Genomic DNA, 14,318 nt, shown 5'->3' on the forward strand with positions numbered 1-14,318 from the left:
GGCAAATTATCCCTTAATACCTGGGTTTTGGGACTGTAGCGTCAAAGGGAATGATATTATGTATCGGAAAATTGTTCTCGGGGGAGTCTTAATGCCGTGAACTTTAGAAAATTTCGGTGAAAGTTACTGTAAATTCCCACAAGACTCGAAACCATCATAGAAATCGCACGCAAAGTAATATTGGCTAATAAAACCATTTGTCAATCATTTCGAATACACATTGTCCTCCACGGTCGCTAGATACAAATCCTCTCGACTTCTCCGTATAGGGCTTTAATTGACCAAGGTCAGGACTAAAAATTACCAAAGTGTCGATGAGCTGAAGCTAGGCCCTTTATTGTGAACGGTCTTGTATTACAAAAACCCACCTTCGAGTAGTGTAATGCAATTATCAGCAGACTTAATAAAATTAATTTTGAATTTAAAAAAAACATAGCGGTTTGAAAAGGTTACAGTTCAATTGAGCCACCCTTTAATTCGTAAATGCGTAATTTCTTAACCAATTTTCGATTTGAGAATAGATCTTTGATACATTTTTGAATTAATTCAATTGATAATAGACCGGAATGTGTCTACCATGCCAACAGATAATAAATTCACGGAGAGCTCTATCTTGTGAATTCAAGCATATTCCTGAAGGCTGGGACGTTTTGCGCTCCTTTTTGGAAACATTTTCCTAAAAATTCTTATTTGATATCCATTTATATGACAGATTTTTCTATTTTAATTGCTCGCACTTTAAATGATAGCAATGTGTCCCAAATGCAAATACATTCTTTATTACGTTTTTCTTACAAAGAATTCGTGAGTTCAATGATATGCCTCGAAGACATTTGCCACATTCTTTAGATGAGTAAAATAATTATGTGAAATTCATTCGCGCAATTTTTGAGAAAAGTAAAATATATTTTTAAGGATAAACTAAAAGAGAAGTTCATATTTTTATGTTTTTAGCAGTCATAATTGAGACGCTCAGAACAAAAGTGGACCGTTTCAATAAGGAAATGCATACAAAGGAGACCGCTCTTGCTCTGAGCGTCTCAATTGTTAGATTAAGGTCACATAGATTTGCTAATATTTGAGAAAATTTTGATTAGTTTCTTGATGAACTATTAGTACCAGGGAGGGACATGAGTGCCTCTAGGAACAAAGAGGCAATGAATCCTGTTTCCTGTTCTACGTCTCTGTAACTAAATATGCATGTAATTTATATTGGTATTATGAACTTCTCAGAAATGGGCCTTAGGATAGGAGTTAAACAATAGGCATTCACTATTATAATTAATTGATTTGATAAATCCCTAATTAAACACATTATGTAATAGATATTATATTTAATATAACACGTGGAAAGGGCACTTAAAAGACATAATTATTTGTTTGAGGGAGAATGATACATCCAAGGAAAACAAATAAATTACAATTGATTCAAATACGATTACTGCTCAATTGGTTTAATTGGCTAAAACGTCATTAAGTGGTGACAAAACATCTCAGCTTTGTAGTTTTGTAGAATGCTCAAACTCCTAATTTCGATGGGGCTGTTCTATTGTTTGCGCATTAATCGTTTCTAAAAAAAAAATAGTCAAACAATTGTGCTTGCGACTTCCAGCTTTCTGCACTAGAAATGTTTCTCCCCTTTCTTCGTTTCATTACATTTATTATGTTTACCGGTTCACAACCGATACAGCTGACTCTCATCAAAATCATTCAATAAAACAAATTCATACTATAACTAGGACAAACCATGGCAAAATTGAGCCTATTTGTTTCAATTAAAAACTTGAAAAATGTTGGCAAACCTTTTTCAAATTTAACTGCTGTCCGAATTAAAAAGTAGGGGGAAGTGGGGCACCTTTGAATTGGGGCAGCTTTGAAATAGCGCTTTTTCTCTTATTTTTAAATGAAACTGGACCTTATTATGATATAATTTAGCTCAACAAACCAATTGCAAAGCTAAATTACATCATGATAAGCCTCAATTCCATTTGAAAATAGGAGAAAAAAGCCCAATTCAAAGCTGCCCAAATTTAAAGGTGCCCCACTTCCCCCTAGTCCGATATTAAAATGCTAAATTAACGAGATTATACTTGTGTTTAAATCGATCAATACCAAAAACAAGTTGTTCTACAGTTAGTATCTACAACACACTATAAGAACTTTTCGTTAATATTTTTTGGAACATTGAATTAAATTAAAGAATTAAATTACCTACAGTTTTATAGGGTGTCTCAATTTCTTCCGTAATGCGAAATATATGTACATAATATTTTATAGTGCGTAGAGGCCGTAGAGGCAATTACTATTATTCCAGGAAACTGTGCCCATATACTCTTACAAAAGAATTTTCAATTTATTTATTTTTTTGAAAGATAGCATGTGAAATGTTTGAGTTAAATATATATATAGTTTCGAATAACGAAAAGTAGAAAAATAACTTAGTAAAAAATTTAAATTTGGGCAGTAAAGAAAACAATTTTGGTCAGTAAAATTGTAATTTTGATCAATAAAAATACAAACTGGTTAATTAATTATTCCAAAAGAACAATACATGTTTAATTTGTGTATGTAAAACGAATCAGTTCCGTAACTGAAATCCCTGCCATTATTTTGAATCCCCAAAGACTGTTTGATGTACAAAAAATACCTAGTTATCCCTCTGACTAGAAGGTGAAGGCCTAATAGTGAATATGCCTTTCGATGAGCATAATGGCCTCTACACACTAGAGAAATGTATGCCCATATTGAAGTAAATTCTGTAGGAAAAACTCTTCAATATGGACGTAAATTTCTCTAATGTGTAGACACTATAATGGTCTTAGTGGACTCTACACATTAGAGAAATTTATGTCCATATTGAAAAGTTTTTCCTGCACAAGTATCGAGTATTTGCTTCAATACGGACATAAATTTCTGTAGTGTGTAGGGGCCATTAGACTTTAGGCATGCTCATGCTTTCCGATGGAATAGTGCTTTTACAGACATTTAGTTGATCTAAACTGTGAATACTCTTAACAACAGTTACCTTGTTGGGCGCAAAGTTAAAACACGTACAGTAAATTTATTAAATTCGGCCAGTGAAAAAATGGATTTTTTTTAAAAATTATCCTTTTATAAGCAGGTATCAATACTATTGAATGCATATTATCGATAAGTCAGTATATGATATAGAGTTCCTGAATGGCGGATTCTTAAACACTATTGAATCACTTATTGTACCATTCTATAAAGAGTGTAATTGCTGATAAATATTTACATTGGATGCAACAAAAAACGCACCTGTCATTTCAATTTTGCAGAATCGTCAATCGATACTTTCGAAAAGAAGTTATCATATCACCCAAAAATTAAAAAAAAAACTTGACCTATATTTAGAAACTTCGAAGCACTGAAATCGTCTTGTAACTATTTTTTTTTAAAAAAGTGAAGAAAAACATATTACAGTTTCTCTAGTTACTCGCTCAGATGATAATTGTACAAATCAGGCTTATATTCTTGCTTATATTTTTGGATATTTTTGGTTTGGAAATTTTATTAAATTTCTGACCACAATTGATTTTTTATGTAAAACCAAATTTGTTTGTTGCTGGAAAAAAGGCTCCCCTATAGATAATGTTAACTTCAGGGGGGGGGGGTCGTCGAAGTCCGATAGTCGATATCACTTATCGTTTGGCCTCTAGCCGTGTAACAAATTAAAAAAAGGGGATTATATAACTACTCTCTCTCTTTCAGTTCGAGCAGTAAAAAGTAATTTTTTTTACCGAACAAAAATTATTTTCTTAGTGATCAAAAGCGTTTTTACAGACCAAAATTGAGTATTTTACTGCTTAAATTTACTAATTTATTGATTGAATTTGATTTTTTACGGACCATAATATTTTATTTACTAACCAAGTGAATTTTTACTAATACTTTGTACCAAAATACTGCCCACAAAAATGTTTGCCTTACAAAAAAAAACAATTAATTTACAATAAATTGGTTTTTATGTTGTATTTTAATACTTTGATGTGAATGCACATGTAAATTTAAATAAATAATAATATACAGTTCTCTCTGCTAAGTGCTAGCAATAAATAGTGTACACTGTACACCATTTCCTATACCATTTTATCCGCTTCTTGATGTAACATAAGTCCTTCATGCATGCTAATATCTTATGATAATTAATTGTTCAACAATTGTTGTACAAATTACCAGAGTAAGGAATATGGAAATTGTCAATGAAAAATTTCGTTGGTACGATAATTTACTAGATAAAACTCTTTTAATTGAATAAGAAATCCCATTGTAAAAAGTAATTCATGTGGGACGAATATCTCAGCGGAATATTCTGTAAATATAAAATAAATTGAAAAATTTCATTTAGTATTCTTTGATAAGGAAATCAAAGCCAAATATATCTCATTAAAAATTACTAAGTAAATTTTCTGTGACAGATATTGATTTAATTAAAAGGAATTTCATTCAAAAGAACTTAATGTCTTAAGCAAATTGAGCCAATTGCATTTCCCCAGCGATGTTTCCCGTATCTACGAAACTCGTCCCCACGGATTAGCCAATTTGCTAGAATTCCCTCAACCCGTAGGAAAAACAACAAAATGCTGAAATTTCTCAAATATCGATTTCACTTCCACTTCCGTCTAAATCAATTTGTTGGCTGTAATTGAAATTACAGCAATATATTTTATAGCACAACATAGATTTTCTAATAGTTTGGAGAGAGGAAGCTTTTACAAATGCTTTCACTATATTATATCGAAAGGAAGTTGTCTGAAAGTTTCTTATACACTTATTTCCCACTGTAAATTGAGCTTGGGAATTTAAGGAAATTCCAGAAGAAAATTTTCATGAACTTCTGCAAGAAACACTTTCTCAGCTTTGACACACATCCTTTCGCGACATGCTGATTTTTCTTTAATAGTTTTATTGCATATAAGAAACTCTCTAATTCAAATTTTCGTACATAAAAAGCTTTTACGCCGCATCTTTCAAAGAGGAAATGAAGAAATAAAGCATTTATGCATGAAAGTAGTTCTTCTTCCAGTTTCATGGAAAAACATTTTCTTTTCAGATGTACTTTTAAATAAATTCAAATAAGCATTTCGTCGCTTATTCGGCGTAACGTGGGCACAATTATAGCCACAAATGAATTTCAGAGTAAACAAATTTAATATTTATTCAATTCAATCCAACTTAATTTAAATTTAATTTATCACTCTTTTTATATTACTATTAGTACGGACAATAGACAATAATGACTCAACGAGGACGGTCATCGAATACCGAAAGTCATTACCCTTTATTATTTGGCATCTAGGCCGGTAAAAAAAATAGAAATTGGGAACCATGCCGCTGGCTTAGGAATTTCAACACCCTTCAAAAGACTCAAAATTGATATAATTGATTGAAGAAGAAACAGGCCCTCCAGAGTGGTATAACTGTAATCTTCAATAATTCGATTATTAAAGTTTTTTGGTCATAGTTGTTTATTAAAAAAATATTTGCCCTGATTGACTAGTAACAATACATATCAATTGTTTTAATATCTAGAATCCGTTTTTGAATTGAACCAAAAAACATGAAATGGAAAACATTAATTGGAGGAAAATGATGTGAGAGAATAATGTAATGTATTATTATGCGGGGGGGGGGGTCATTGAAGACCGGAAAACGATATCTCTCACCGTTTGGACTCCAGACCGGTGACAAATTGAAAAAAAATGTGTAAATAAATGCAAGCTATTCTCTACTAAATTTTTATGTTCAAGATTATACTCAGCACACATTAATTTTTATTTGTAAACATGTTTTCAAAATTTCCTATGTGAGTGATCGAGATGATTAGATCTAGATTTCATTCGCTCTGATAGGAAATTATGAAAAGATGTTTACAAACAAAATTTATTGTTCACTGGGTATTAGCATTTAACATAAGTAGGGGAAAGGCTCATAATTTTGTCCAGTTTCTTATTTTGGCCACTTTGAGGATAACATTGGACACTAAAAATAAATTGATTAAAATGATGGATTTTTACTCCAATATTTGAGGAACAATGAATTCTATCTAAATATTTGTTCTTTTTGGAAGATTTTAACACTTAATTCGTTAAATTTTGAATATGATTTGAGTTGAAATTGCTTTGTTGAAAATTCAGTGTGAGCAATTGCTTACGAGAAATATGACAGAACTTCGTGGCTTATTTCAGTTCTTATTTAGCTGTGGTGAAGTACTAACAATGTTTCTTCGGATTTTTTGAGTGATATTATTGAATATTCATTGAATATTGTGTTGATTCACGTTAGTGGTGATTTGTACATTTGATCTGAAGTGAGATTTGCCTTGTGAATTAGATTTTTTGTGTGAAAAATGGGAAATGTTTTAAGACATTTACCAGTGAGGTGATGATTCTTATTTTGGACAGGTGTTTTTCTCACGAAATTTCGTGAAGTTTTAGCCTTTGTGATGACTAGGTTGGACAAATGCCTGGAAAATCAAAGGAGCATCATCTCTACGAAAGAGATGTAGCGAGAAATGCCTTGAAAGGCTCCCGGAAAAGCCAGGGAATGACCGAATCCGCACGTACTTGGAGTACCGAAGTCAACTCACTTTAATGAATGTTTTGGAAAGTTTCTGGGCTTCTTGTAACATTCTACGTTTCCCTCACATGAGCAGGAAGAGGACTCGGTAAGATTGGTTCATGAAATGAAGAACAATGGGCATCCTGTTGAGGCGGATTAGCTGTCCAAATTTACAGCTAAGTTGTAAAAATTAATAACCAAGTTGTCCAAAATAAGAGTCAAATTCACCTCTACATATCAATTCATTTTTAAAAGTATTAAAACTGATTTTAGTAAAGATAAGACGATAAATAGCTTGTTAAGTTTCTAAACAACCCTTCTGAAAAGAAAGTAAAAAAAAAGTCAATTAGTATTGAAAATATCGCACTTCAAACTTGGAACATCGATGTTTATCAGCAGACTGTCCAAAATTATGAGCCTTTACCCTATTTTGCATAAAAATCAGAGATTGACAATTACAATTTTGAATTAAATCTTGTTGAAACTTTATATAATACTCCCCAAATTTCCTTCAGTATTTGCACTACAGTAGATTCGAGTGACTTTGTATTCCGGGGATAACTTTGCACCCCTGCTTTTCGCAAGCTTTGCTCTAATTCCAGGACTTAACGATGGTCTAGTAAACATAAAGGCAATTAAAGATGATTAAAGATCATTTTATTGAGTTTTAAAAGGTTCTTTGGGACCTCTTAAAACTTAAACAGAAATTAACATTTTAAGGACGATTGAAACACCGGTTTTTCAATAATTTCTTATGGTCTTCTAAGGTTATGTTTTGCTTTAAGAAGTTAGAAAAAGTCATTTTTCTGACGCCCAATTTTTGATATTCTCGTCCCTAAAGAGTTAAAGTTTAGGAAGTGAATGTGTTAAGTTATAGAATTCTCGCTCAAAACTATAGAGGTTGTCCTAGAGAAGTATAATTCATATCTCAAAATCTCCCTTACGAGATAAGAAAGAAATTTGATAAGCCTATTTCTACACAAAGTGCTCAAATTGCATTTTACTTTAAGTTTATCAGTTAATTTGTGGTAAATTAATTATTAATTAATTAACGAAATTTGAAACTTAAAATTAAATATCGTTTTCGTCGAATAAATAGCAGTCTTTATATACTCATAAGTTAATTTAAAATTCTGTAACTTTACGATTTATTTCACAAGTATTGAAATAATTATTATTTTCTACTAAACTGTGATCTCACTAAACACTCGTATTTTGGAGATTTAGATTTATGCTGCAAGTTTTTCATTTATTGAAGCCAATTAATCCAAAAACTTTCCTCTCCAAACTCACTAAAAATGTTTTAGTATGTAATTCATGTACAACTTTTCTTTTGGTAAATAAAATCATTATAGTTCTTAACTCTCTATTTTAAAAAATAAAAAAAGGTAACTTATTTCGGGGAACTTAAGCCAATCTGACTAGGGAACCCACGGGGAACTCGGCGAACCCATGCATTTTTTCAAGGAACTCACGGGGAACCCCGGAAACCCTTACATTTTTAGGGAATTCTCAAAAAACCCGGTGAACTTATACATTTTTCCGGGGATGTAGAGACCCTGCACATTTTTTCAGATAAGTCTCAGGGAACTCGGGGGCTCATATATTTTCTCAGGGAACAGGAGGAACCCATACATTTTCCAGGGAGCTTTCCGGAAACTGGCGGAACCCATACATTTTTTCAGGGACCGCGAGGAACTCATATATTTTTTCAGGGAACCTAGGCAACCTGGAGAACCTATATGTTTTTTCAAAGAACTCATACATTTTTCATAAAACCCGGAGAACCCATTTTAAGGGAACCGGGACAACCCATTTCTTCACAGAACTGACGGGAAATTCAGGAAAACCATGTATTTCTTTGGGAAATCAAGAACTCGAGCCACTCTCATCGCTTATAAATAATCATTTGAAAAAAATGGCACCCTCCGGATTCCTAAACTAAACATATCCCATGGGTTCGTCCCGGATTTCCCCAGGGTTCTTAAGAGTTCTCTCCCTGCAAGTTCCTTGGATTATCCTCAGGTGTATCGAAAAACCTGTGAGTTATTCAAGAATTTTTCGCAAATTTCTAAGATTCTGTTTGGGTTACTGAAATTTCTGTGACCTAAAGTTCTCCATGGGTTCTTCGAGTTCCCCACAAATTCTTCGGCTTATCTTTCTTTATCCATTGCGTTCCCCTAGACTAGTCTTAGTTTTTTCTAATGAATGAATAACTCCTTGTGTAAAGAGCAAATGATGAAATCTTGTCAAGGCACGCATCAAAAAAAAAATATTTTCACTGTTTAAAATAACATTTTACTGCGTTTATTCACATTTCCCTTCATAAAAACAACTAATTAGGAAGACACTATGATTAAATGCACCAAAGCAATTTTAAATGAATAAAAACACACAGTAAATGTAGATTTTCTGATGGCACCCGTGGGGACTCATAGGGCTTTAGAGAGTTAAAATAACACGTAAAGTAAAAACACTATAAAATAGGGTAGATGACCCATTTAATGTCATGCCCTATCTATATAATGTTAGCTCTAAAAAAAATTTGTATATCTTTCCAATATTATTGGTACTTTGGCATTACAAAATCAAAGTATTTGTTTAGTATTTTAAAATACAATTCTAATTTATTAGGGGTAGAAGTAAATAGGACATCTACACTACTCTTAATTCGTCTTTAGTACTTTAATTTGTAAAGTAAAAAATCAATTTTTAGAATTTCCATAAAATTTTCATTTGCGACTAATTTATCAGCAACTTAATCTCATACTTGAGGTGGTAAGCGGGTTTGACATAGGAAAAAATTTCAATTTTGTCTATTTTTTATTTTTGAACTATAAAATTTCGTAAATTCAGATTTTCATCTGTCTGATAGAGTAGGCCTTGACAGATAATTTCATCGGAAAATTTTTGAAAAATTTTCAAAATTGAACGGTTGAGAAATGGTATGATCACACCCTGATTTTTTTCCTTTGTCACGTTTTTTTTCTAGCAACTTGATCCTAAATCCATAAAACTAGTATTTTCTTTTAAGATATGAATGTGGCTCGTGCTTAACAGTAGGATATTTTTTTATTTTTTTCCGATCTTTGGAAAAACTTTTTTTCAAAAAAGTGATAATTTTCGACCACTTTTTAACATGTTTTATACAATAAAATCCGTCAAAATCAATATTTCTAAAAACCCTCATGTAGAGCACGAGCCAACTATATCTAGAAGAAGTGCGCAAAGTTACAGTAAGATCGGTTCATGCGTTTTCGAAATATCTTGACAACCGATTTTGAAAATGGTGTTTTGATAAAAATGTTTTTAAAGTTTTGCAACAATATGCGCGCGCGGGCGGAATGAATAACTAAAACTGCTCTAAAAATAAAAAAAAATAAAAGCCAATTTAATAACGAAAAGGCAACCGAAAACCTCAAATTGGCAACCCACATAGTTTTGAAGATATCTCGTGAAATGTGTAGTGATCCATTTAATATATAATTTAATTTTAATTTTTTATAATAAATTAATAAAAAATTGACGGAAAATTGGTTTTATAAATTAAATCTGAGGTGATGCACTGCATTCTTGTCAGAGTTAAATGGTAAAAAGTAGGGGAGACTGGGGCAAAATTTGTCAAAATGAAAATTTCAATATTCACTATTTTCTTAAATAAAAGAGACTGAGGCTTGAAATTTTTATTATATATAGCCTTCATGAACCTTCTTAAACTTACAAAGTTTCAAGGAATTCGAGGAAGGATTATGTGAAATAAAAAATAATGAAATTTTGAGCCCTATTTTTGGAATATTTGGCTTACAGAAAATATCACTGATTAGCTTAATTTAAGCACATTTCTCGTTAAGATAGAGAAAAATTATCTGCGACAAAGTTGTAGAGGAATAAATTTCCTATAAAAATATGTCTATTTGATATTTTTAATGTTTGTGAGAGTAAAACGTCACAAATTATCCGAAGACTGATAAAATTTGCCCCAGAAATTGTGAGAATCTCCACAAAATCGACTTTTAGAAAATGATTCGATAAATCACATTTCTTTCGAGATAGAGGAAATAGTCTTCTGCAATGTTGTAGCGCAGTAAATTTCCTACAAGAATATGCTCATTATAAAACGTTTAAGTGTTCTCAGAGGTCGCGAAAGAATTAAGTGTGCGTTTTGACAAGTTTTGCTCCAATCTCTCCTCTATAATATATTTTTGACAAGTTTTCAAATGATTAACGAACTGAAATAGATAAAATGATACCAAGAACAACATCTAAGGATAATTTTCAAACTGTATAAATGGCAAAAAAACACTCTTTTGACTTTGTATTCTTGCATGTAAATAGAAGATAAACAGCTTTAATAAAATAAACTCACCAAATTCCAAATTGTTGTACATTTTGCAGAAACGAAAAACCTTGAGGGCCTCCCTAGCGATGCAGCGTCAATACAACATTGGACTGAACTCGACGCCGGGAACAATCAGTCTGGCTGTCGATAAGCACCCCCGCTTTCCGCCCCGATTGGGTCCCCGTGGACCAGAGCGTGCCTGGCCCGGTGATTCTGATCTCATTCGCAACCGTCGCCTCGAGGAGAGGGGCTTCAAGGCACCCCCAAAGTATTCACCCGCGTACACCTCTGATGTCTCCCATTTGGTCGTGTAACTTCCGACAATTCGTTTTGGGATGTTTCAGAGGTGTTTTGTCTATGGGAAATTCCATGTGCTTCCTCTTGCAACTCTCAATATTCAAGTACAAATAATTCACTTCCTTCCACTTGTATCAGTTCCTGCTTCAGTACTCATCCTATTTGGAACCTTTTTTTTGCTCCTTCATTTTCTCCCATCGTCATTCCAAGTTAGAATCATTCAAGTGCACAAAATTCATCAGATTACATTCACAGTTTTTTTTACCGCTCTTCTTATCACACAGACACATCAGGATAATATATGAGGAAAAAGCAATATTAATGTGTAATAATTTTCACGAGTCAATAGAGCAGCAGGAGAAAGCACAACATTTTCCACTCAAGCCTCCTCCTTAGAAAAAAAAACTAGTAGAAAAAAAATAAACCAATGTAAATAGGAAGCAAAAGAAAAGTTGTTGTAGAAAAAACTATATGGAAATTGTAAGAGAAATAACAAAACAAATTAAATGAAAATCAACTGCCAAAGATTTTTTTTCGTAACACTCTAACTTGTAGATAAATTAGAAGAAAAAAATAAATAAATTGTGAGAGAGATAAAAACCAAATAAATTTGTAAATAGTAAAAAAAAAACAGAAAACATAAAGAAAAGACGTTTCTTCCCCATCAAAAAAAAAACATAAAGAGTCGTGAAGAGAATATTGTAACACTAATTATAGAAATTGCTGTAAAATGTGAAATGATGGTGTGTATTTAAGCAGAAGATAACAAAAATGATAATATATTTTTTGAAATACACCTATTAGTCTTATACGGAAGGCCTATAAGTTAATTATTGAAAATAAATTGATGCATATGATTTTGCTAGTTGCTAGAGGTGCGCGATAGTAGATGAAATTTAATTCAATTGAAAACTGTCTTGTAGCTCAGTTTTTTGAAAGAGATTGCAAGAAAAAAAGTTTGAGATAAAAAAAATTATAGAATTAACAAAATGTTGAAAAGAAAAATTATTTAAAGCCAGAAACAAAAGTCAACAAATGACATTTTTGACTATTTTCTCTTATTAAAATACCATTTAAAAAAGAAAAGAAACAGGTAAAACAAAGTGTTTTTTAAATATAATAAAAAAGTGAGAAAGTTACTAATATAGAACATTTTTATTCGGAGATTTTGATGAAGGCGCAAAAAGGCAAAAAATATATGAGGGGAGACAAAACCCACCAAGATAAAATTATAAAAATTAATTAATTGCGGTGCATAAAACACGATAAAAATTAATGAAAAAAAATCTGTCTCTGCTACTGAAACCACCAGTTCCATTTATAAACAAGAGAAAACAGCCCGAAAAAAAACAAGAAATTCTTCTGTATAACAAAATGCAACAAAACGCACGTTAACGAAAATAATAAGTGTCAGGATAACAGTATCCAATAAAAAGAAATTAACTCTGTAACGTACAATAAAAGAAACACGTAATTAAAAAACAAATACCATTTTAAACTACTTAATTAAATGTGAAAGAATTAACAAAAGAAAACAAAATGTGTAAATAGAACAAAAAAAGCTCACATTTTAAATAGAATTGTCTCGTTGTCCCTTTGAACCCAAAGTGGTTTAACCAATGAATGGAATAAATGAAAAGAAAAAAAAAACAAACAAATAATAAGCAACACATAATTTTCTTTGTTTTATAAACATGCATTTAACATTTCAATAATGGGGTTCGCACAATTATTTTTGGTAAGCAAAATTACTTTAAACTTTGTCAATGTGACTGAAGGAAATCAACTTCTAGATTTAGTTCATTCTTGATCAATAATCATTTTTTTAATAAAAAAAGTTAAGGCGATTAATTAAAATGGTGAACAAGTAAGGTCAGTGAGTGGACTCTTAATGGCTCGGCTGGTCGATGCTGATTAATCGTTCTCATTGGCTGATCTCGCCGATTAATCTCCATGATCGACTGATCAGCAGCCATAGTAAACCGTCAGTGGAAAACTCATTTACCCCTCGAGATTTATTTAGATTTTTATATTAAGTATATTATTTTTAGTATTATGACCAGCGCACAATAACTTTTGTTTGTAAACATGTTTTCAAAATTTTCCATGAGAATGAGGGAGATGACTAGATCTAGATCTCACTCACTCTCATTGAAATGTCAAAAACATGTTCACAAAACAAAAGTTATTGTGAGTTGGGCATGATGCCCAAGGAATGCAGAATCGTTGTTTTTCATTTTGTTTTTCCCAGTTTATTTTGGAATCTTTGTCTTCGGTAATTTTTGATTTTTTAGAAACTTTGTCTTAAAAGATCGTGTCTTTCATACACTTTGTACAAGCATCGGAAAATTTTTGTCTGTCATAAATTTTGCATAAATATTTTTTATAACTTCCTAAAAATTTTTCTTTGCTCCAAATAATGAAACTAAAAGCTTCCCAAAACACAGAAAATTTCCCTTTTGCCTCAAATGACGAAACTAAAAACTTCAAAAAACACCGTTGTAATTTCATTATTTTATTTAATAAAATATATTTGTGTAAAAATTTGCAAAACAAGATTTCCAAACTTTCCAAAAAACAAAGATTACCGAAGACAAGAATTCCAAAGTCAAACTGGGAAAAACAAAAGTGTAAGAAACAAAATGGAAAAAACAAAGATTCCGCAAACCTATGCCCAACGCACAGTAACTTTTGTTTTGTGAACATGTTTTTGATATTTCAATAAAAGCGAATGAAATTTAGATCCAGTAATCTCAACCACTCTCTCATAGAAAATGTTGAAAACATGTTTACAAACAAAAATTATTGTGCGATGATCGTTAGATGAAGTCTTAAAAATATTTGCTAATGCCGCTCACTCCTTGTTTTCATTCTACACAGTGTTTTCGAAACTGCCTTTGAGAGCGGGATGACTAGATTTAGATCTCTTTCACTCTTATTAAAATATCAAAAACATGTTAACACAACTAAAATTAGCGGTGGGCACTAAGCGTAGCTTACAATAACAATGTTTTTTAAACATGTTTTGAAACTTCAATGAGAGTGAAAGGGATTTAAATCTAGTCATCCCACTCATTCTCAAAGGAAACTTTGAAAACGT

General features: G+C 31.8%; 1 protein-coding gene across 1 annotated transcript in view; it reads left to right on the plus strand.

Annotated features, from left to right (window-relative positions):
* The window catches only part of LOC129800707 (glutamate [NMDA] receptor subunit 1), a 159,195-nt gene extending 146,319 nt beyond the window's left edge, over positions 1–12,876 (plus strand). Inside the window, exon 10 of the mRNA XM_055845305.1 lies at positions 10,978–12,876. Coding sequence (XP_055701280.1) covers positions 10,978–11,235 — 258 coding nt within the window. The 3' untranslated portion in view covers positions 11,236–12,876. The remainder of the gene's footprint in view (positions 1–10,977) is intronic.
* Positions 12,877–14,318: the final 1,442 nt, after the last annotated feature.

The sequence above is a fragment of the Phlebotomus papatasi genome, chromosome 1, assembly GCF_024763615.1.
Source record: "Phlebotomus papatasi isolate M1 chromosome 1, Ppap_2.1, whole genome shotgun sequence".
In the NCBI taxonomy this organism is placed as follows: Eukaryota; Metazoa; Arthropoda; class Insecta; order Diptera; family Psychodidae; genus Phlebotomus; species Phlebotomus papatasi.